This window comes from Bubalus kerabau, chromosome 18 (assembly GCF_029407905.1).
Source record: "Bubalus kerabau isolate K-KA32 ecotype Philippines breed swamp buffalo chromosome 18, PCC_UOA_SB_1v2, whole genome shotgun sequence".
Taxonomy (NCBI): Eukaryota; Metazoa; Chordata; class Mammalia; order Artiodactyla; family Bovidae; genus Bubalus; species Bubalus kerabau.
The window spans coordinates 12,404,658-12,428,625 of NC_073641.1; the positions used below are offsets into that span (position 1 = coordinate 12,404,658).

The 23,968-nt window shown below is 41.9% G+C and overlaps 1 protein-coding gene across 1 annotated transcript in view; it reads right to left on the reverse strand.

Annotated features, from left to right (window-relative positions):
• The window catches only part of SLC30A5 (solute carrier family 30 member 5), a 33,613-nt gene extending 18,470 nt beyond the window's left edge, over nt 1–15,143 (reverse strand). Inside the window, exons 1-3 of the mRNA XM_055554513.1 lie at nt 14,803–15,143; nt 5,608–5,730; nt 371–437 (exon numbers count right to left, since the gene is read on the reverse strand). Coding sequence (XP_055410488.1) covers nt 371–437; nt 5,608–5,730; nt 14,803–14,894 — 282 coding nt within the window. The 5' untranslated portion in view covers nt 14,895–15,143. The remainder of the gene's footprint in view (nt 1–370; nt 438–5,607; nt 5,731–14,802) is intronic.
• Nucleotides 15,144–23,968: the final 8,825 nt, after the last annotated feature.

A 23,968-nucleotide genomic window follows, 5' to 3' on the forward strand; every position in this document is an offset into this window, starting at 1 on the left:
GACTCCAAATGCCTTGTTCTTAACCCTTATGCTTCATCTGTTCCCTAGTGACATCTATCCTAGTCTTGTGGGCATGTCTACATGCCTGATTTGTAAATCTTTTCAAAATATGGATCGTGTATTAAAGAAAATAATTATATGGATGCTTGAGACATTTTCTACCCTATACTACATTTTTAAATACTTCATTATCTTAGCATTTTATAGTTTACTCTTAAAGCCTCAGTTCTGAAAAGCTAAGTCAAGAGCAAGTTAACTCTTGAAATGTTCTGTTGTGCACCTAAAATCATTCAATAAGTAACCCTGATCAAGGAAAGAACACTGCCTCCTGGTCTCCTTCTAGGACAAAAGGATTCTGCAAAAGACTTACCTGGCGTTTGGTAATACTTTTCCCAGAAGAAAAAGGCTTTTGAAACAAAACCATAAAAAATGCAGTCCTGTGAATATTGAAATATTAACAAATTAATATTAATCTTATATACAACGTATGGTTTAAAGTAAAGACACTTAAATATACTAGAACTTGAAGGATATGTTAGCCTCTGAAGAAATTATACTAGAGAACAACACTTATTTTAATAAGGCTTCCACCATGATGTCTTGGGAACTCTTCTTTCTTTTGTAATGGCCTTCAAAACCCAGTTTACAAGCCACAAAAGAACCCTCGATATTTTTTTATACTCTGAAATACCAAAGAAAATAATTCCTACTTCTCAAAAATTTAGTAATAACAAATCTTGAAATAGAACTGAAGAAAGTACTAATTATATACCCTACCTTTCACATACCCAAAATAGTTATTAAAAATACATATAACTGGTGCTTAAAATTTCCTAGTCAAGAATCACTTTTCATTATTACTAAAATTATACTGCCAGGAGTGTAACACACTAGTATTAATACAGAGGTTGGCCACCATCAGTCCCAAGGTCCTGAGCACTTTTACAATTTCTTACTACATGCAGAATAGTGTAAAAGGTATACTATAAGCGGGCCCTTCCCTGGTGGCTCAGATAGTAAGGAGTCTGCCTGCAATGCAGGAGACCCAGGTTAGACTGCTGGGTCAGGAAGATCCTCTGGAGAAGGAAATGGCAACCCACTGCAGTATTCTTGCCTGGAAAATCCCATGGACGAAGGAGCCTGGTGGGCTACAGTCCATGAGGTTGCAGAATCAGACATGACTGAGCGACTAACGCTTTCACTTTCTTTTCAAGCTTACCCTATATTACGAAGGGACATATAGTGAACACAGACCAGTGTGGTTCAACTTGGAAAATGAGGAACATCTGTACTCAGACAAGGCTCAGGTGACATACCATGCCAGCTGGAAGGTTAGACTACCCCAGTAGGATGGTCTGGGAATCCCTAGGGCCCCTGAGGCCCTTTTAGGAAGCTGTGAGGTCACACTATTTTTAAAGAAGTATTTAGATATTATTTACTCTTTTTACTCTTATTCTCTCAGTGCTGTACAGGAGAGCTTTTCAGAGGCTAGTTCATGTGGGATACTGCAACCGTAAGCAGTTGAATGCTGACCGTAACTGACTGAATGCTGACTCAGATGTGGGAATCCAGCTGTGTTCTATTAAGCCAGACATTAAATTTGCAAAAACTGCATTCAGTCTAGTTCAGTTGCTCAGTCGTGTCTGACTCTTTGTGACCCCATAGACTGCAGCATGCCAGGCCTCCCTGTCCATCACCAACTCCCGGAGTTAACCCAAACTCATGTTCATTGAGTTGGTGATGCCATCCAACAATCTCATCCTCTATCATCCACTTCTCCTCCTGCCCTCAATCTTTCCCAGCATCAAGGTTTTTTCAAATGAGTCAGCTCTTCCCATCAGGTGGCCAAAGTACTGGAGTTTCAGCTTCAACATCAGTCCTTCCAGTGAACACCCAGGACTGATCTCCTTTACGGTGGACCAGATGAATCTCCTTGCAGTCCAAGGGACTCTCAAGAGTCTTCTCCAACACCATAGTTCTAAACCATCAATTCTTTGGCACTCAGCTTTCTTTACAGTCCAACTCTACGTCCATACATGACTACTGGAAAAGCCATAGCTTTGACTAGATGGACCTTTGTTGGCAATGTCTCTGCTTTTGAATATGCTATCTAGGTTGGTCATAACTTCCCTTCCAAGGAGTTCAGTTCAGTTCAGTTGCTCAGTCGTGTCCAACTCTTTGCGATCCCATGAATCGCAGCACGCCAGGCCTCCCTGTCTATCACCAACTCCTGGAGTTCACTCAGACTCACGTCCATCGACTCAGTGACGCCATCCAGCCATCTCATCCTCTGTCATCCTCTTCTCCTCCTGCCCCCAATCCCTCCCAGCATCAGAGTCTTTTCCAATGAGTCAACTCTTTGCATGAGGTGGCCAAAGTACTGGAGTTTCAGCCTTAGCATCATTCCTTCCAAAGAAATCCCAGGGCTGATCTCCTTCAGAATGGACTGGTTGGGATCTCCTTGCAGTCCAAGGGACTCAAGAGTCTTCTCCAACACCACAGTTCAAAAGCATCAATTCTTCGGTGCTCAGCTCTCTTCACAGTCCAACTCTCATAAGTGTCTTTTAATTTCATGACTGCAGTCACCATCTGCAGTGATTTTGGAGCCCCCAAAAATAAAGGCAGTCACTGTTTCCCCATCTATTTGCCATAAAGTGATGGGACCGGATGCCATGATCTTAAGTTTTCTGAATGTTGGGCTTTAAGCCAACTTTTTTACTCTCCTCTTTCACTTTCATCAAGAGGCTCTTTAGTTCTTCTTCATTTTCTGCCATACGGGTGGTGTCATCTGCATATCTGAGATTATTGATATTTCTCCCGGCAATCTTGATTCCAGCTTGTGCTTCATCCAGCCCAGCATTTCTAATGATGTACTCTGAATATAAGTTAAATAAGCAGGGTGACAAAATACAGCCTTGCTGTACTCCTTTTCCTATTTGGAACCAGTCTGTTGTTCCATGTCCAGTTCTAACTGGACAGTTGCTTCCTGACCTGCATACAGATTTCTCAATAGGCAGGTCAGGTGGTCTGGTGTTCCCATCTCTTGAAGAATTTTCCACAGTTTGTTGTGATCCACACAGTCAAAGGCTTTGGCATAGTCAATAGAGCAGAAATAGATGTTTTTCTGGAACTCTCTTGCTTTTTCGATGATCCAGCAGATGTCGGCAATTTGATCTCTGGTTCCTCAGCCTTTTCTAAATCCAGCTTGAACATCTGGACGTTCACGGTTCACATACTGCTGAAGCCTGGCTTGGAGAATCTTGAGCATTACTTTGCTAGCATTGAGATGAGTGGAATTATGCAGTAGTTTGAGCATTCTTTGGCATTGCCTTTCTTTGGGATTGGAATGAAAACTGACCTTTTCTAGTCCTGTGGCCACTGCTAAGTTTTCCAAATTTTCTGGCATATTGAGTGCAGAATTTTCACAGCATCATCTTTTAGGATTTTAAATAGCTCAACTGGAATTCCATCACCTCCACTAGCTTTGTTTGTATTGATGCTTCCTAAGGCCCACTTGACTTCACATTCCAGGATATCTGGCTCTAGGTCAGTGATCACACCATCGTGTGAAGATCTAGGTTGTGAAGATCTTTTCTGTACAGTTCTTCTGTGTATTCTTGCCACCTCTTCTTAATATCTTCTGTTTCTGTTAGGTCCATACCATTTCTGTCCTTTATTGACCCCATCTCTGCATGAAATGTTCCCTTGGTATCTCTAATTTTCTTGAAGAGATCTCTATTCTTTCCCATTCTATTATTTTCCTCTATTTCTTTGCACTGATCACTGAAGAAGGCTTTCTTATCTCTTCTTGCTATTCTTTGGAACTCTGCATTCAAATGGGTATATCTTTCCTTTTCTCCTTTGCCTTTCCCTTCTCTTCTTTTCATAGCTATTTGTAAGGCCTCCCCAGACAGCCATTTTGCTTTTTTGCATTTCTTTTTCTTGGGGATGGTCTTGTTCCCTGTCTCCTGTACAATGTCATGAATCTTGTTCCATAGTTCTTCAGGCACTCTATCAGATCCAGTCTCTTAAATCTACTTGCACTCTATCAGATCTAGTCCCTTAAATCTATTTGTCACTTCCACTCTTCATAAAGGATTTGATTTAGGTCATACCTGAATAGTCTAGTGGTTTTCCCTACTTTCTTCAATTTAAGTCTGAATTGGGCAATAAGGAATTCATGATCTGAGCCACAGTCAGCTCATGGTCTTTTTTTTTGCCGACTGTATAGAGCTTCTCCATCTTTGGCTGCAAAGAATATGATCAATCTGATTTCCCTGTTGGACATCTAGTGATTTCCATGCGTAGAGTCTTCTCTTGTGTTGTTGGAAGGGGGTGCTTTGTATGACCAGTGGGTTCTCTTGGCAAAACTCTATGAGTCTTTGCCCTGCTTCATTCTGTACTCCAAGGCCAAATTTGCCTGTTACTTCAGGTGTTCCTTGACTTCCTACTTTTGCATTCCAGGCCCCTATAATGAAAAGGACATCTTTTTTGGGCGTTAGTTCTAGACGGTCTTGTAGGTCTTCATAGAACTATTCACCTTCAGCTTCTTCAGCGTTACTGGTCGGGGCATAGACTTGGATTACTGTGATATTGAATGGTTTGCCTTGGAAACGAACAGAGATCATTCTGTTGTTTTGAGATTGCATCCAAGTCTGCATTTGGGACTCTTTTGTTGACCATGATGGCTACTCCATTTCTTCTAAGGGATTCCTGCCCACAGTAGTAGGTATAATGGTCATCTGAGTTAAATTCACCCATTCCAGTCCATTTCAGTTCGCTGATTCCTAGAATGTCGATGTTCACTCTTGCCACCTTGTTTGACCACTTCCAATTTGCCTTGATTCATGGACCTGACATTCCAGGTTCCTATGCATTATTGCTCTTTACAGCATTGGCCCTTGCTTCTATCACCAGTCACATCCACAACTGGGTGTTTTTGCTTTGGTTCCATCCCTTTATTCTTTCTGGAGTTATTTCTCCACTGATCTCCAGTAGCATATTGGGCACTTACCAACCTGGGGAGTTCATCTTTCAGTGTCTATCTTTTTGCCTTTTCATACTGTTCATGGGGTTCTCAAGACAGGAATACTGAAGTGGCTTGCCATTCCCTTCTCCAGTGGAGCACCTTTTGTCAGAACTCTCCACCATGACCCATCTGTCTTGGGTGGCCCTACATGGCATGGTTTAGTTTCACTGAGTTAGACAAGGCTGTGGTCCATGTTATCAGATTGGCTAGTTGTCTGTGATTGTGGTTTTAGTCTGTCTGCCCTCTGCTGCCCTCTCTCAGCACCTACTGTCTTACTGGGGTTTCTCTTACCTTGGTTGTGGGGTATCTCTTCACACATTAACACAAACTAAAGTAAAAGTTGATGTTTTGGCAAGCTAATAGTGTGTGACAATTTTTTTTTTTTAAATCCAGCCTGTTATCTCTAACCTTAGGTAGTCTATCTTTAAAATATATATATATCTCTCTCTCAAATACTTTCCAGGAGGAATAAAATGCACAAAATATTTTACATAAAACTTCCTAAAGACACTCAGTTAACACAGAATTTTCAAAGACATTAAAAAACATTAAGGAAAAAAAGAACTGTACACACTCACCCAAGTTTTAATATAAAAATGAACTGAACAACGTGAACTACTTTCAGGAGATCATATGATTCAAAAAGTCCAACAGCCTTCAGAAATTTAGTGAAACACAGTAACACAATATATTTCGTTAATCTGAAAAATAAAAACAGAAACAAGTTTCAGTTATCAATGAAATCACAAGGAACTCTGAAATCTTTTTCTTATTATACAAGAGAGGTCATTATGAAAACCATAAATATAAACAAAAGATGAAACAAACAAACACTCAACTCACTCCCCGTGTGTAACTACTACTAACACTGGTATATATACTTTCAGATTCTTTTCATGTACATGAATGTATTATGGATAGGTACAGTCTATTTAAAAAAAAAAGGCAAACTAAAAATAAACATTTTTGATTTCCTGAGTCGCCTTGACTACTTTATAATGCACTTTTTAAAGAATTACTCCAAACAAAGAGAATAAAAACAGAAACCAAACTCTCATGAAATGAGATCATAATACAGGAAGGGAGAATATGATAAATGCCTGAAGTTCTCCTCTCCTCTGTTTCATTAAGTGGCTGCAGTAGTCATAGGTGAAGTCAAGTGACCTGACCTACAGTCTTGAAAAGGCTTAGGAATGTGAAGCACCTCAGAAAGGGTGTGGAGAAGGGAATGGAACCCACTCCAGTATTCTTGCCTGGAGAATCCCATGGACAGAAGAGCCTGGGGATTTATAGTCCATGGGGCTGCAAAGAGTTGGACACAACTTAGTGACTAACACACACACACACACACACACACACTCTAGAAATGTGCCAAGCAGTTTGGTCTCCAGAATCCCACCCAGCACAGCCAGGCAACCATTTTCCCTCAATGAGGACAGAACAAGTGAAGTTTAGCCTCTGGAGAGATCTAGACAAAAGGCAAATGGAAAAAAAAGGATGAGGTGTTGGACTAAAACCACAGAGATTAAAAGGACGTTTCCCTTCTTTACCCCAACACACCTGTCTTCCCTCATTTAGCTCTAACATCCTAACTGTCAGACTTCAATCTCCCAACAGGAGAACCCTTTTCTGGGAAGCCCATCAGGGGACAAGCCCTACACAACTCTTCTAACTAGTTTTTTAGGCCTCATTCAAATATGAAAAGCCAGATCTGGATAATTAATCATTTACAATAAGTCTATAACAACGGACCAAACTAAAATAACAAAGAAATTTAAAAGATACAGAGAGCATAGGGAATAGTAGAGAGCATCAAAGAACTATACATTCTCGGACAAGAAAGAACACTGCATCCATGAAAACCTGGTGCTTCCATATAAAGAAAGGAAAAAGGAACTCCCAAAAGAGCAATCAGAAAACAGTGAAGAAATTATCTGTTTTTCAGCTTAGTAGAAGAACTGACTCTGTGAAAAGACCCTGATGCTGGGAAAGATTGAAGGTGGGAGGAGAAGGGGACGACAGAGGATGAGATGGTTGGATGGCATCACCGAGTCAATGGACATGAGTTTGAGTAAACTCTGGGAGTTGGTGATGGACAGGGAGGCCTGGCGTGCTGCAGTCTATGGGGTTGCAAAGAGTTGGACACAACTTAGCGGCTAAACTGAACTGAACTGAGTCTTCTTTGATCATATACCTCTAGTATTAAAAAAAAAAAAAAAAAAGTACCTGAAACCCATTATTTATTTAGATATTACAAACATGTACTACTATGTTGATATTATATGTTATAAAACACACACAAATTAGAAATGAAAAATAATGAGATAAAATTTTGAGAAATTTTAACAGATCGTCTTCACGTCACCCAGGAGACTACCTGCAAAGTTTACATCTAACAGGAGTTAATACATTAAAAAGGAGGTACAGGGGATGTGCAAAGCAGCACAGTAGAGGAAGAAGTCTCTACCCATGGGAGAAAAATACAAAAAAGCAGACACAGAAGTTTAAAGGAAACCTTAGTCATTCAAATAGTAGTGCTAAAACAGTTTGATTTGCAATGATACCAATGTACATAGGATGGTCTAAAAAATCACTGAGTGTAAATCATTAAGTCTCATGGCACTAAATCAACAAACAGTAATCTGCTTCAGAAGACATCAAAATATATACTTTTGGAAGTTTTAATGCAACTGTGAAAATATATTTCAGTCCTTGAAAGAATGAATCTCAACAATTCTACCATCTTCACCATCTGACAGCTCATTTTCTGTTTTAGACCAAATAACATTAAAGAAAATCAGATTTAGAACAAAATGGTTTTTCTTTTCATGAATATAATCTGAGGGAACTTTTAATGGTGCTGTTTGGGAGTTTTAACAATGTGATAATTATCACCAAGAAGCTAATAAAAACATTATGCAGAATGACATAACTCAAATCCTAAACCACAGAGGTTCCTACTTAATCTACCTATAGAATAGTATAAATATTGAAATTTCTGTTTAAAAGATCAAGCAGATTTTCTGGGGTGATAAAAATGGCCTACAGCTTGATTGTGCTGAAAGATGTAATTTATATCTCAATGAGAAAAGGAGTATTGGAAAAAATAATAAAATTATGGCTATAACAACAACAAAAAACTGAGTGTATTTTGTTTTTGGATTGTTTGCAGACTGGTTGAAAACGCAGTACGACATGAAAAATCCATCACATTTCTAGCAATTATGTAGGTATGAAAGTAATGTATATGCGCTAGAAAAAACAAAACACTAACATTTAAGAGCTGAAAAACACCCTGGAGATTCTCTAGTCCAATTCCTCTCCTGTCACAGATGGGGAAGTTGAAGCCCACAGAGTTAGCGAGGGCCCAGTCCTTGACTCTTAAGTATGCTCTTTTCCTAGGTCACACAGAAAACCCAAGTTCATCCAGAAGGCTTTGGGGATTCCCATCTTCTAAATCATTTCCAATTATATATTCACAGTGGCCCTCACAAAGGGTAAAATCATTAAATATTACAAACAAAATGCATATTAAAACCCAAGATTAATGCAGATTTTCTCTATTTAAGCTAGGGCTTCACTGGTGGCTCAGAGGGTTAAGAGTCTGCCTGCAATGTGGGACACATGCAGGTTTGATCCCTGCGTTGGGAAGAACCCCTGGAGAAGGAAATGGCAACCCACTCTTGCCTAGAGAATGCCATGGACAGAGGAGCCCAGCGGGCTACAGTCTACCTGGTTGCAGAGTCGGATACGACTGAGCAACTTCACTTAGAGAAAAAAGTCAGATAGACTGAAGTAAATTAACTATATTAATGCTAATGATCATGGCAGCAATTTGTAATTAGCCAATAAAAATACTACTTTTGTTTATTCAGTTCTGTTTATTCTTCTGTTTATTCACTTCTTAACAAGGGGACTTACATAATATGTGCTCAGCAAATGTTTCCTAAATGAAAGAATGCTAACTCTACTGTTAACATTTGTGTGATGCAGCGATGTCTAGCATAGCAATACAGATAGCACAGTAATACAGTACACAACTGGCTGTCAAGCTTCTGGCAATTTAAACTGTCATCCACTCAGGCATGAATTCAGAATGAGGGAAGAGAGAGGAAAGCTCAAAGCCTCAAGCGCTTCACTCCTTCAGCTCTTAACAAGGTGTAAAAATAAGGCAAAAAAAAAAAAAATAATAAAATAAAATAAAAAAAAACTAAAAAAAAAAAATAAGGCAGCAGGACAGAAGCAAGGACACAAAGAACAACACTGTCAACAAGACAGGGAGGATAAAACAAGAGACCAGGAAAAACAGACAGACATACATTAAAAACCCCGGCAATCTGGGAATTCCTGATGCCAGCGAAGAGCCTTGTACAGCCCTCAGGGAGCTGTGAAGCCATTTTTCAAATATTCCCTGCTCACTTACTATGTGCCAGGTGTCACTGGAGTCCAATGAGACCAGTCTGACAGGTTGGTTTCAGGTACGACAGCCTTCCCTCCTCCTGATAAAAGGGCCTGATGCACCTGGAACTAGTTCTGCATTCTTTCTGACTTCAAAGCAGGACTTTTATCTAAAATTTATCTTAAAATGTTATCAAAGTCTTAACATTCTTTAAAAAAAAATGTCATCCATTTGATAATAAGCCTGAATATGAGAGCCATACTTGGAATGGCAGAGAGCAAAGGCCAAGAATCTGTCCTAGATGGTACTACGGAGGGGCTGAACCAACACTGGCAGCCTCTGGCATCTTTTATGTGAGAAGAATATATCCGTCTTTGTTTAAAGCTGTCTTAGTTTGGTTGCTGCTGCTGCTACTGCTAAGTCACTTCAGTTGTGTCTGACTCTGTGGGACCCCATAGACGGCAGCCCACCAGGCTCCCCCGTCCCTGGGATTCTCCAGGCAAGAACACTGGAGTGGGTTGCCATTTCTTTCTCCAATGCATGAAAGTGAAAAGTCAAAGTGAAGTCACTCAGTCATGCCCGACTCTTAGCGACCCCATGGCCTGCAGCCTACCAGGCTCCTCCGTCCATGAGATTTTCTAGGCAAGAGTACTGGAGTGGGGTGCCATTAGTTTGGTTACTTACAATTAAATGCATTTCTAGGTGCTATCCAAGAAACTTGTAATAGAGGCCCTCCCTTAAGGAGTTTAAGGTCTAAAGACAGGTGAGAAACAAGTGTTTATGTGACCCAGGTTAATTAGCAGAGATCTAAAGGAACAGATGTGGAAGCAACTAATTGCACCTAGGGAAACAAAAGTAGTCTTCCGAGTCTCGGGTGTGTGGGTATTAAAGACTAAGTAGAAAAAATAAACAACCCAATCAAAAAATGTGGGTTTGATCCCTGGTGGGGGAACTAAGATCCCACATCCCGTGGAACAACTAAGCCCAAGAGCCACAACTAGAGAGTCTGTGCTGCAACTGGGCTTCCCAGGTGGCACGGTGGCAAAGAATGCAGGAGACACAAGAGACTTGAGTTCCATCCCTGGGTTGGGAAGATCCCCTGGAGCAGGAAATGGTAACCCACTCCAGTGTTCTTGCCTGAAAAATTCCATGGACAGAGGAGCCTGATAGGCTATAGTCTGCAGTCACAGTCAGATACAAATCAAGTCTTGTCATCAAGAAAAAGGTAAACTATACTTAATAGACTTGTTTTAAGATGAGGGAATATGTAAAATCATTTCTAAATAATTTTTCTTTAAATTGCTAACAAAACTTAAACATTTGGCACTGTGATGGCAAGATTCAGTCACAGGGAATCTTAAACATAGTATTCCTTTTGGAAAATATTTATTCGGCTGCGTGCATCTTGGTTTCAGCATGAGGGCTCTTCCGTTGCAGCGCTGGACTCTTTAGTTGTGCTGCACAGTCTTAGCTGCTCCCAGGCGTGTGGGATCTTAGTTCCCCGACCAGGGACTGAACCCACATCCCTGCACTGCAAGGTGGATTCTTACCCACTGGACCACCAGGGCAGTCCCTATAATACTTGCTACTCTCTAGCTGTGGTGGTGGGCTTCTCACTGCGGTGGTTTCTCTTGTTGTGGAGCTTGGGCTCTAGGGTGAGTGGGCTTCCGTACTTGCGGTTCCCCAGCTCTGGAGCACAGGCTCCACAGCTGTGGCTCAAGGGCTTAGCTGCTCTGGAGCATGTGAGATCTTTCTGGATCAGGGATTGAACCTGTGTCCCCTGCACTGGCAGGCAGATTTTTATCACTGAGCCACCAGGGATGCTTTTCCTTTTTAATTAAAAAAAACAAAAACAAAAACAAAACAACAGATTGTGAAAGTAATTCCTGAGTAGTTGCCTGTTATCAACATTTTAAATAAAACCATTCCTAATTTTCTGCTCACAGGTGCCCAATTGGGGACATCTTTCCAAACCTTTTCCTTTGCATCTCCATGTATGGACAAACACATATTTTAGATACATGCATATATTTACCACTGTACACATATTTTGATATTTTTATGTGATTTTTCATGTAATATATATTGAAGATTTTTTGTTGTCATTATTAATTAGGAAAACTATTTTAATATTTAGCTGAAAGGTAGATACTTTGATTTTTAAAGTGTCAACTAATGAAGTCTTCCTGTGGGGCTAACAACAAAACACTAGCTAAGGCCAGGTAACCATACACTATTAATAATAAGCACACAATCCCTAGTTCACGTTGCAAAGGGAAACATACCAAGAGGGAAATTTTCATGGGTGAGGAAGGGAGGCACTTAAATGGGGGCAGTGGCTTCTGAGCCACTCACTGATCCTTCAGGCAACTTATCAGGATCCAATCCACCTTCCTGACTTGTAAATCATTATCTGCCATTAACTAGCCTCATCAAAGGTATCACTGGTATTTTCTGTGAAGGGTTAGGAAAAAACTCATTCTTCAAATCTGAAATTACTGAAATCGGAGTTTGGATTCAAACCTGCCTTTCGGGCTTTGCCCACTGTAGCAGCTCGCAGTTTAAAAGACAGAATCAGTGTATGTAAATCTATTTTGATTCACTCAATATTTAAATGTCTACTATGTAGAGGGCAGTGTAAATGAAGTTTGGGGGCTTCACTGGTGGCTCAGTGGTAAAGAATTTGCCTGCAATGCAGGAGACATTCAATAATTATCAGTCAATGCAGTAATTATAAATCGATTCAATAATTATCAGTCTGTGCAGGAGACATGGGTTCATCCAATAATCGTCAATCAATTCAATAATTATCAATTATTGCAATTATCAATTAATGCAGGAGACACTGGTTTGAACCCTGGTCTGGGAAGACCCCATATGCCGGGGACCAACTAATTGAGCAACTCGCTCAGTGGTTGTGCCACAACAGCACAACCTGTGCGGAGTCTGTGAGTGAGACTTGTGCTGAGACTCACAACCTGTGCTGAGACCCACAACCTGTGAGTCTGTGCTCTAGAGCCAGGGAGTCACCACTACTGAAGCCCGCGCGCCCCCTGCAGCCTGAGCTCCACCAGAGAAGCCACCACAATAAGCCTTCACACCGAACTAGTGAGTAGCCCCTGCTCTCTGCAACTAGGGAAAAGTCCGCACAACAAAGAGGACCCAGCACAGCCAAAAATAAATAAAAAGGAAGCTTCTAGCTTAAAAAAAAAAAAAATGAAGTCTGAGGGAACTGACTCCCAGTTCAGTTACTAAGTGTGTGACCTTAGAAAAATTATTTTTCTATGTCCCAGTTTCCTGATCTGTGAGACAAGGACACAGCTAATGAGTCTGCAGTGCTGCTCTAAGGCTTAAGTGAAATGCTGCATGCAAAGTCCCTGGAACATAGGAAGTGCTTAACAAATGCTGGCTGTCACCCTCTGCTCTTTCCTGCCAAGAGGATTTATTGAAACCAACATAGAAACATGTAAAACAATTCATATTTGTGAATTCAGGCATAAAAACATCCACAAAGAATCTGTCAATTAGCTTTTGTTGCAGATTATAATCAGAATTTGATTTTCAGTCTATATAAAGAAAAATTCTTTCAACCTGTAATCTATTCAAAATTCAACCAGTCCTGATTTGAATTTTATTCTGTAATGAACTATTTTTTTTAAGGATATTTATTTTTATGTATTTGGCTGCTCCAGGTCTACGTTATGGCACTCATGATCTCCAACCTTCCTGACAGCATGTTGGGTCTTTTAGTTGTGGCATCTGGGGATCTAGTTCCCTAATTAGGGATCAGACCTGGGCCTCCTGCCCTTGGGAGCAAGAATACTGGAATGGGTTGCCATCCTTCTCCAGGGGATCTTCCCCACCCAGGAACTGAACCCACATTTCCTGCATTGGCAGGTGCAAACTTTTTTTTCTGAACTATTTAAGAGTAAGTTACATATATTATGCTCCTCTACCCATAATTACTTGTATTCCTAAACCCATGATCATTCTCTTCTGAAATCAGTTATAAACTATAGGAAATTTAACATGGATATACTTTTATCTATCATCTACAGTCCACTTTTATCAACTGACCCAGTCCTACCCTTTACTACATTTTCTCCAGTATTAAATCTACACCAGAATTGCCTATTGCATTTAGCTGTCACATCTCAGTAAATAATATTTGATTTTTTTTTTTTTTAAGCTTCTCTGGTGGCTCAGTCAGTAAAGAATCCACCTGCAATGCTGGAGACCCAGGTTTGACCCCTGGGTCAGGAAGACCTTTTGGAAAAGGAACTGGCAACCCACTACAGTATTCTTACCTGGGAAATCCCATGGACAGAGGAGCCTGGAGCCGGTTACAGTCCATGGGGTTGCAAAAGAGTTGGACACAACTTAGCGACTAAACCACCACAACCATATTTTTATTTTACAAAAACGAGCTGTTCAAAATAGATCAGAAAATTAAACTTGTACTACAAAAAATGCAGCTGATTTAAGTTGCTCAGCATTTCACAAAAAATAGTTATTCTGGTAATGCTATTTATACAGTTCCGAAGAATTTAGCAAAACAGTCTTCCAGTCTCAAAGGAGATATGCGAGAACAAGAAACACCTAACCTCATTAACCTTATTAAATATAAAGGCGATGAAAATCAGGTTCAATCCAACTGTTGAGCCGTATTTCGTGCATCCTGCGACACTACCTCAGAAATTAGCCCAGGTCCAGAAAGACAAGCTGGAAAGAGGTCACTGTACTGACTTACCTTTCTGGCGTTCGTGGGAACATTACGGGGAGGGAGGGAAAGGGGGATTTTTCCTTTTCACTCTATGAATTTCTGTACTGTTTGAACTTTTTGACAATGCGCACGCATTTCTTATTTAAGGATAAAACAAAATAGGCGAAGAAAGGAAAAGAAAAACTAGAGGGCGGGCTGGATTCTTAATGTGCGGAGTTATAACCTGAACCTCAAAGTTCATCTGTTTGTACTTTGATTTCCTCGCCTGAAGAGGTGATGGTGACCCTTCATTTAAAAGGTCAGAAAGGTTAAATATCACCAAACTACTATTTGAGGGAGGAACACCCAACAGAAATTCTTCTGACAGGTGAGAAAAACCTCTCACGTGAACTGGCCAGCAGTTCTAAGGTTAACGGACGGCTCTGAACCCCAGAAACTCAGGCGGAACCTTCCCGGGTCCTAGAGCATTTATCCCGCAGCGCGGAACAGCCGAACCAATGAGAGCTGCCGCGGGAGCGCGGACTGCACCGAGGCGGGCGTTCCGGGCTGTCGGCCGCCAGGCCCCGCGTGCAACGGGGAGGATCCGCGCAGCGGCCGGGCTGGCGCAGGGAGAGAGCGGCTCCGGAAGCGGGAGCCCGATCGGTCCCTTACCGAGCGCTGGGCACATCCACCGGCCCGAGGCCGCTGCCGCCGCCGCCGCCGCCGTGGCCGGCTAGCACGTCCCCGCCGTATTTCTCCTCCATCCCGGGTATCAGGAGCCGTCGCCGCCGCCGCCGCCGCCGCCGCTACTCCCGCGGCGGGGTCTCCTCATGTCTCTCCGCTCCGCGGAACAGCGGGCGCGGGCGCGTCACTCCCCCATGGCAACGGCCCCGTCAGGTCCCCGCAGGCCAGACGGCCGCCGTCGCCGCTATCCCCGGCTCACAAGCACGCGTGCGTGGAGACTAGGCCACGGACAGTTCCGGGGGCGCCGGCTTTCCAGGAGGCTCACCGGGGCGGACGGCACCGGGCCACGTCATCAGGCCCAGCAGCCCTCACTCTCGGGGCGGGAGGGCCCGGTCCTGCGCCTGCGCACTGCACAACACTCGCCATTCCCCTCCCCTCCCCAAGGCTCCTCCTACCGCGGGGCTTTGAATGGTGTTCTCGCCCCCCCATCTGCCCCTCCCGTAGATGAAGCCTGAGCACATGCCTGTCCCTGCAGCGCCACCTATGGGCCGTAAGAACTACAAGGAGTTCTGCAGCGGAGAGGAGACAGAAAATGCCCCACTTGTGATGAAATATTAATAGACTAGAATTTCTTTTAAATTCTGGCTTTTAAACTTGTTACTTAATCCTGATACATCAGTAAACCTGGGAAGGTAGGACAAGACTTTATTAGGGTTATTTTTCTGTTGCTAAAAAGTTAAGAAAATGGGCTTCAGTGTCTGTCTTTGAATATCAACTCTGCCACTTACTGTGTGACTTGGCCTTTCTGTACCTCAGTTTTCTTATCCGCAAAGCAAGAATAGTTATATCTATGTCATAGGGTTGTTGGGAGGATTGTAAGTGTTAATACGTGGTGTCTGTAACAGTGAATGGTATATAATAATCAGTAAATGTTAGCTATTATTTATAGGGAAATTTGAGGACTGGGATATGGAGATAAAAATGGGGTTTTTGAGCAGTGTAAATTATGATTAGTTTACAATGTTCCACTTAATTCAAATATATTGATACATAGAGTCTTAGAAACCTTTTAGAGAATGAGGAGTCATAGTCTCTGCCTGCTGGGACTTCATAATCTATTGTGGAAAATACTTAGCAATTTGAGAGCAAGACCTGGTTGGCAACATTACACCTTAAACGCACAAATGCTGAGAGTTCCCAATAAAGGTGTAATAGGGGTGTAACCAGAGAAGACTCACAGATGGAAGCTGATATGGAACCTAAGTTTTGGATATGTGAGAAAAACATTGTGGGAAGATATGTCCTAAGTGTAGAACAAAGAAGAAGGCATGAACTTTACTTTTAATTTTTATTTGTTTGCTTGTTTATGGCTGTGCTGGGTCTTCACTGCTGCGCAGACTTTTCTCTCGTTGGGGAGAGCAGGGGCTGTTCTCTGGTTGCAGTTAACGGGCTTCTCAGTGCAGTGGCCTCTCATTGCGTAGCATGGGCTCTAGGATGCGAGGGGAAGGCACGAACTTTAAAAGCTAAGGATGCATATTTTCCCATTTGAGGCAAAGAAGAGCGCAAAGATACAATACTCCATCAGTGAATTGGGTTTTAAATTCAGGATGTTTGTTTATTGAATTTTAGTCATTGACTCAGAGTGGAGTAGATCAGGTAAAGCTGAACAAAGAACGACTTTCTTGCTTCACTTTCTTGAAGTGACTTTTTTGTAGCATTTTTTTTCCTTGTAGCTATTTCTTTGCAGTACTGTTATTTTCTAATCCAAATGGTGGTGGTAACAACTAGCTATCTTGTTTTTCTAGAGCTGATTCCATCCCTTTGGTGTTCAGAGAACTAGGTAAAATGACATGTATACATTAAGATTAATTTTTATCCCAAGTATAGCTTGAATTCAGTTGATATTTGATTTGGTTAGAATTAGGACACTGTTCTTTTAGGCTGATATGTTTCCTGTGTTTTTTTTTTTTTTTGGTAGTGGAAGGAAAAGCGACTCTCTTTTCTTTCCTCCTGCTCACTTCTCAGCTCAGTCCAACCTGGCTTCTACGTTCACCATTCCTTTGAAGCAGCTCTCTCATGGGTATTTTTGAGCCACATATTACCTTACCTGTCTCTAACTTTCAACATAGCTGATCTCTCCCTCTTTTGGAAACATCCTCTTTCCTTGGTTTCCAGAGCCCCGCATTTGGTTGTCAGCGGAAGTTCATGTTCTCCCAAACTCATGCTGTCTCCACTAGACCTGATCATCTGTTGTTTCTCCCTCATCGAATGGCGTCATGTACTTAGTTTAGTAAACCAAAAGCTCAGGTATCATCCTTAACACTTCCCTTTCCTTACGGTCTGTATCCAACATTGAAGTGTCATTTTTTACCTTCTCAGTATTTCTTGAATCAATCCAAAATTTTCCATCCTTATCGCCACCCTCTAGTCTAAATGACCGTGGCGTTTTATTTAGTCGGCTACCATAACCTCCTTACTAGTCTTTCCAAGTCCTCTCCCTTTTCTAGTCTTGTTTTCCACATTCTGCCGCAGTATTAACAATCTCTTCCAGTTGCAAATCTTATTATGCACTGCCTGCCCCACCCGACCCTACTCTCCAGCCTTCCAGTGGCTTCCCATTACTCTTTTCTTAAAGGTTTTATTTATTTTTGACTGTGCCGTGTCTTTGTTGCACTGTGCAGGCTTTCTCTGGTTGCGGTGAGTGGGGGCTACTCTGTTGCAGTACACAGGCTTCTCATTGCAGTGGCTTCTCTTGTTGCGGAGCACAGGCTCTAGGCACCTAAGCTTCAGTAGTTGTGGCACGTGGGCTTAGTTGCTCCGAGGTATGTGGGGTCTTCCTGGACCTGGGGTGGAACTAATGTCCTCTGCGTTGGTAGACGGATTTCTATCCATTGTGACTTTCTATCCTTTTGAACACAAGCTCAGTGGTAAAGAATCTGCCTGCCAATGCAGGAGACCCAGGTTCGGGTTCAGTCCCCGGGTCGGGAAGATCCTCTGGGGGAGGAAATGGCAGTCCACTCCAGTGTTCTTGTGTGGAAAATTCCAAGGACAGAGGAGCCTGGCGGGCTACAGTCCATGGGGTCTCAAAGAATTGGACACAACTCAGCACGCAGGGTTTAAGACAAAATCAAGCCATTAAGGTGGCCAGCAACATCCTGTATGGGCTTGCCCTAATCTATCTTTTCAGCTTTATCTCATTTCAAGCTGCCCTCTAATCTCAAGATCCCAGTCATCAGTTGTGCTGTTTATTTTCTAATATAAGACTTTTCTCAGACCAATTTTCATGTGTAGAATGCACCCCATCTCAACCTCTGATTGTTAAGATCCTACTCGTTCTTTTGCTTCAGGTTGAGTTTCTCTAGGAAACAGACTCTGAGAGATGGAGTTTAGTGTGCAAGATACTTTTTAAGGAGTGCTTTGGGGACCAAGAGCTGTAAAGGGGAGGGAAAGGACACAGCTGGGCAGAAGAAGTTGAGAAGTGGTGCACACCAGCAAAAGCCACAGTAAACCTCATGGACGCATCTGGAGCTAAAATGGTTCTTGAGACATACGTTACAGTTTTTTATTTTCTGAATAAAGTCTTTTATAGGTTCAAGATTCATCCAAGATCATGAATTGTGTTTGTCATGTCTCATTAGTTTTATTTTATCTGGAACAGTTCCTGGTCTCTCCTTTTTTTCATGACCTTGACATTTTTGAAGTGAATGGGACAATTACTTTGCAGAATGTCTGTCAGCTTGCGTTTGTCTGATGTTTCCTCATGATTGGATTTTAGGTATGCATTTTTGGCAGGAATAGCACAGAAGTGATTCTGTATTCCTCTTGTTGCATTACATCAGAAGGGACATGATGTTGATTTGTCTCATTAACTGGTAAAAAGTTAACTTTTATCATTTGATAAGAAGACATCTGCTAGATTTTTCAGTGTAATGTTATTGAATGAGTGTTTTGTCTGGAGATACTTTGAGACCATGTTAAAATTCTGTTTCTGATCACACTTTCAGTCATTTGTATTAGTATCCATTTTTGTTCCTCAATCAAAAGTTTTTACTATAAAGTTTGCTACATGCTAATCATCTGTTCCATCATCTTGTCTACATTTATTATTTGACCTACTGTAAGGTAAAAATTTCCTGTACTGCCCCCAATGTATCTATTTTACTATTATTAAGTTCATGGGTTCCTGTTTTATTAAATGGATTATAATCAATTGCTATGACTCTTTTGATGCCGCTGTGACTTCACTTTCACTTTTCACTTTCATGCATTGGAGGAGGAAATGGCAACCCATTCCAGTATTCTTGCCTGGAGAATCCCAGGGACAGCGGAGCCTGGTGGGCTTCCGTCTATGGGGTCACACAGAGTCAGACACGACTGAAGCGACTTAGCAGCAGCAGCGCAAAGTGAAAAGTGAAAGTGAAGTCGCTCAGTCGTGTCCGACTCTAGTGACCCCATGGACTGCAGCCTACCAGGCTCCTCCTTCCATGGGATTTTCTAGGCAAAAGTACTGGAGTAGGGTGCCATTGCCTTCTCCCCTTTTGATGCTAAATTGTCCCAAATTAAGCCACTGGTTTTTGTACGGTTTTGAAATATTCCTATCAATCTTTCAGAATTTCCATATTTTCTGATATAAGAGGTTCCAGATTTATTATATACTTTCCCTAATTTAGCTCTGGAATTAGCCATTCCTCCAAGGAGCTCTGGTTCCTTTTGAGGAGAGTAGTATTTAGAAACTGGGGTCTATATGGGACTTCCCTGGCAGTTCCATAGACTCAGTGCTTCTACTGCAGGGGGGCACGGATTCCATCCCCGGTTGGGTAACTAAGATTCGGTATGTCATGGCCAAAAAAGGAAACCAAGATGTGAAGTGATTCCAAAGAGAAAGATAAATGCCATATGATATCACTTATATGTGGAATCTAAAATACGCCACAAATGAACCTATCTGTGAAACAGAAGCAGAATCACATGGTGAATACATCTGTAGTTGCCATGGGGGATGAGGGAGGGAGAGGGATGGATCTGGAGGGATTAGCAGATGCAAAGTAGTGTATATAGAATGGATAAATATAAGGTCCTACTCTACAGCACAGAGAACTGTATTCAAAATCCTGCAATAAACTCTAGTGAAAAAGAATATAAAAAGGAATGTATATTTTATATATTCTCTCTGTATAGAATATATGGGCTTCCCAGGGGGTGCAGTGGTAAAGAATCCGCCTGCAATGCAGGAAACCCAGGTTTGATCCCTAGGTTGGAAAGATACCCTGGAAGAGGAAATGGCAACCCACTCCGGTATTCTTGCCTGGGAAATCTCATGGACAGAGGAACTTGGTGGACTACAGTCCATGGGGTTGGAAAGAGTCAGACACGACTGAGCATGCATGCAAAAATAGAATATATGTGTGTATATATATATCTGAGTCATTTTACAATAGTAATTAACAATATTATAAATCCACTATACTTCAATAAAACAAAGACCGAGGTCTAGGTGTTGGGTATCCGGTTGCTGCTGGTGCACTCATTGCTGCTTTGACTTCTCAGTGGACAGAGTTAGGAATTATGCCAGTACATATGTATACAACTAGGTGTGTGTTTGTGTACCTAAGATTATTTTTCTATTTATCATACACCAGAAACCAAAAGTTCATACGGACACTTCCAAGTGCAAGCCAATCTTAGATGTTTTTATCCTAGACTTTCCCCTTTCTACATCTGTATCTCTCTTCCCTGAGGGTAAAAAACCTGGCTCCCAAAAAAATTATGTAAACTGTCCAAAATTATATAACGGATAAGGCAAGACTCCCCATTCACTGGGCAAAGTGAGCTCTAGTGTCAGCTGTTTGGCTCCTCTCTTCTGCTTGCACGAGTGAGTGACGACTGTTCCAGTGATGTAAGCGAACCCAATGCGGGGAGGGCCTCTTTTGTAAGCCACCTCTAGGAATCCGGATCAAAGAATACGGCGGCCATCGTCCTGCGGAGCAAATTAGTGGCTGCTTCCTTCCTCCTAATGAGTACTTGTTGAGTGCTTACTTTGTGTAGGTCCAATTCTAGGTACTTGTTGGGTTTCCCTGAAGCACACTCTGAAATGAGGATTTGTGTGAAAAGTGTTCCCAGGAAAAACTGGTAGGAGTGTGGGAAGGTGGGACGGGAAAGAAAGATGAGCAGGAATTGACAGCAGGTTCACTTCCACTGGAAAGCTTGGATATTGTGAAGATCCCGCTTCAGAGGGTCCTGGTTGGGGTAAGGTGTCTTAGTCCATGTGCACTGCGGTAACAAAACACTGTAAACGCAGTGGTTTTATAAATAAACAATGGAATTTACTTCTCACGGTTCTGGAGGCTGGGATTTTCAAGATCAGGGTGCTGGCAGATTTGGTATCTGGTGAAAGCCGTCCTCCCGGTTTATAGGCAGTGCATTTTCACTGTGTCCTCAAGTGGTGGAAGGAGGGAGTAACTCTCTAGGGTCCTTTTTACAAGGATATTAATCCAAATCATGACCTAATAACCTCCCTAAAGCCCACCTCTCAATTCCATCACCTTGGGGTTTAGGATTTCAATGTGTGCGTTCTGAGGGAGACACAACATTGAGACCATAGTATTTGGAATGAGGATATTTCAGTAGTTCATTGACAAAGAGAGGAAGGTGCTGGCTGGCTGTTAGGAGTGCTCCTGGCATGTGTAAGGGTAGGAAAGGGATCAAGGGGGCATGGGCAAGGGACTTATTGATGATAATGTCCACTGCAAGACTACAAATATTTTGATCATTTCCCACATTATATGGTCTACTTTTTCAAGGTTGAAATCAGAAACCTCACATTCCCAGACTTCCTTCCACCTGGGGTTTGGGAATATGACCTGGGTTTTTCACAATCAGACTATCCAGGCATAACTTGACCTCAGCTGAGGAGGCAGGAAATCGAGAGTTAATGTTCTACTTGGGAAAAAAGACCCAGTACTTTGGAAGAGTGGTGGCAGAGCTTCTGGTGTCCATTTCTGGGTGTCCTTGGTGCCAAGTGGCCATGCCATTGGTGTTTTGGGCAGAATGGCCTTCATGATATGGTTGGACCTTGTTTTTGGCTACCTAGCTTCAGAGCCTGGCTCTCTGGTCCTCCAAGAAGTTCTGTGATTTACCCAATACCCCTCAATAAATTCCTGCCTAAACTAGTCAGAATGGAGGTTGCTGTTGGTAATTAAATCACTGAATAGTACAGGTGATATGGCAGCAACCCTTTAAGAACAGTAATCAGCTCATAGATCTTGTGAGTGCATTTTATTTCACTCACAGTGTGAGTGGGGAACACTATGATGCTTATAAAAATCAACTCCTAAAATGCTGCACCATAGTGGAGAAAGCTTCCCCAAACTCATCAGATGACTTCATTTGATGTCAAATATATTCTTGTCATCTATTTAAAAGTGGAAAAAGGAAACGAGACAATGTTCACTAATTCCTTATCCTTCCTGACCAGGTAGAAAGAAGAAGGAAAGTGTGTGTGTGCCCTGGAATTGTAAGGGAGACACTGAGTTTGCAATACAAATGCTAAGCTATAGAAGGAAGCTCTGGATTTTTTTTAAGGGTTTGAGGTGCTACCAGTTAGGCACATTAGTGTATAATCTCTTTAGCAGACATTAAATGTGGGCAGCTAAAAATGAAAAACACTATCTATAGGAATGATCGGGAGGATGCAAATGAGGAGACGGAGGGAAATAATTGCTATTTTGATATTTTCAACTAGCAGAACAGTGGATCTAGAAGTTTCGTCATAATTGTGTCCCAAGTTTTTCAAGAATTTATCCTGCCATTCACCCACACATACACCCAGTAATCATAAAGGAAATATTCACTCAAGGCTTCCTATGTGCCAGTACCAGTTATATCCCAGAATGGAGAAAAATACGGTGTTACCCTTCTTCTCAAACTGGAAATTTAACTGGTAGAAACACACTGTGGAAAAAAAACTTAAAAAAATAAATTTGTTGGAAGGCAATTCTTCATGGGCCTGTTGTGTTTTGCATGTCTTCTGAGCAGGAGCATGGATAGCTTTTGCCCCAGACTGTTTTCAAGGATGTTTGTACAGCAAACAACCTTGGAAGATAGAGATAATATCTCCCTCTGAAACAGAGGGAAGATTTGTTTGCTGCCTGAGTGGCTCAGATAGTAAAGAATCTGCTTGCAATCCAAGAGACCTGGGTTTGATTCCTGGGTCGGGAAGATCGCTGGAGAATGGAATGGCAACTCACTCCAGTATTCTTGCCTGGAGAATTCCATGGATAGAGGAGCCTGGCGGGCTACAGTCCATGGGGTCATATAGAGTTGGACATGACTGAAGGACTAACACATAACAAAGATACTGCTTCCCTCTAGGACAAGGTTGGGCTAGCAGCTCTATTAAAAGACGGGGGTTTCCCCAACCCTCACTTGCATGTTAGCATCCATCTAGGCTAACATGCATCATCTCCATGGGATTTGGGGGTGGAGGAGGCAAGACAACGTGATGCAAACCTGAGGTTCACGCTCCCTGCATTTTTGGATACCCCCAAAGAAAAAGGACAAAGATTTTGGACAATTTTATGGGTTAAAATATTGTATATCACTGGTATTTTAATTAAAGCAAAACTTTTTTACACTATTGAGTTTGAACATCTGTTGACATATTTCTTGACTCTTTGGCTTCATTTTCAAGTGTATGGAAATTGTTTTCCGATCTTTCTCATTTTTCTCTTAAGGGACTTATCTTTTGTCCATATAAAAAAATAAATTTATACACTAAGGAAATTCCTTTGACTCTAATTCCAGTTTGGATTCTTTGCCTGGGCCATGTTGAGGTATAATTTCTACACTGTCTTCTGTATTTTCTGAACCACCGCTTGTTGATGCCACATTAGTCTTTGATCTTACCTTATTCATGATGGGTGGGCGGTTGGCCAGTGAAAACTAGGTAAGGAAGAAGTCAGAAAGGTCAAACTCAAAAGATGGCTGGAGAAAGCTCATCTGTTGTCAGCTGTGCTGACATATTCTGGTAGAATCCCTGTGCTAGATGACCATGTCATCACACCATTCCCCTATTCCGGAACATTCAGTGACTGACTCCTGTGTTCCCAGACTATGTAAAGTTTCAACCTCCCTTCTCTCTCCTTAATTTGGTTCT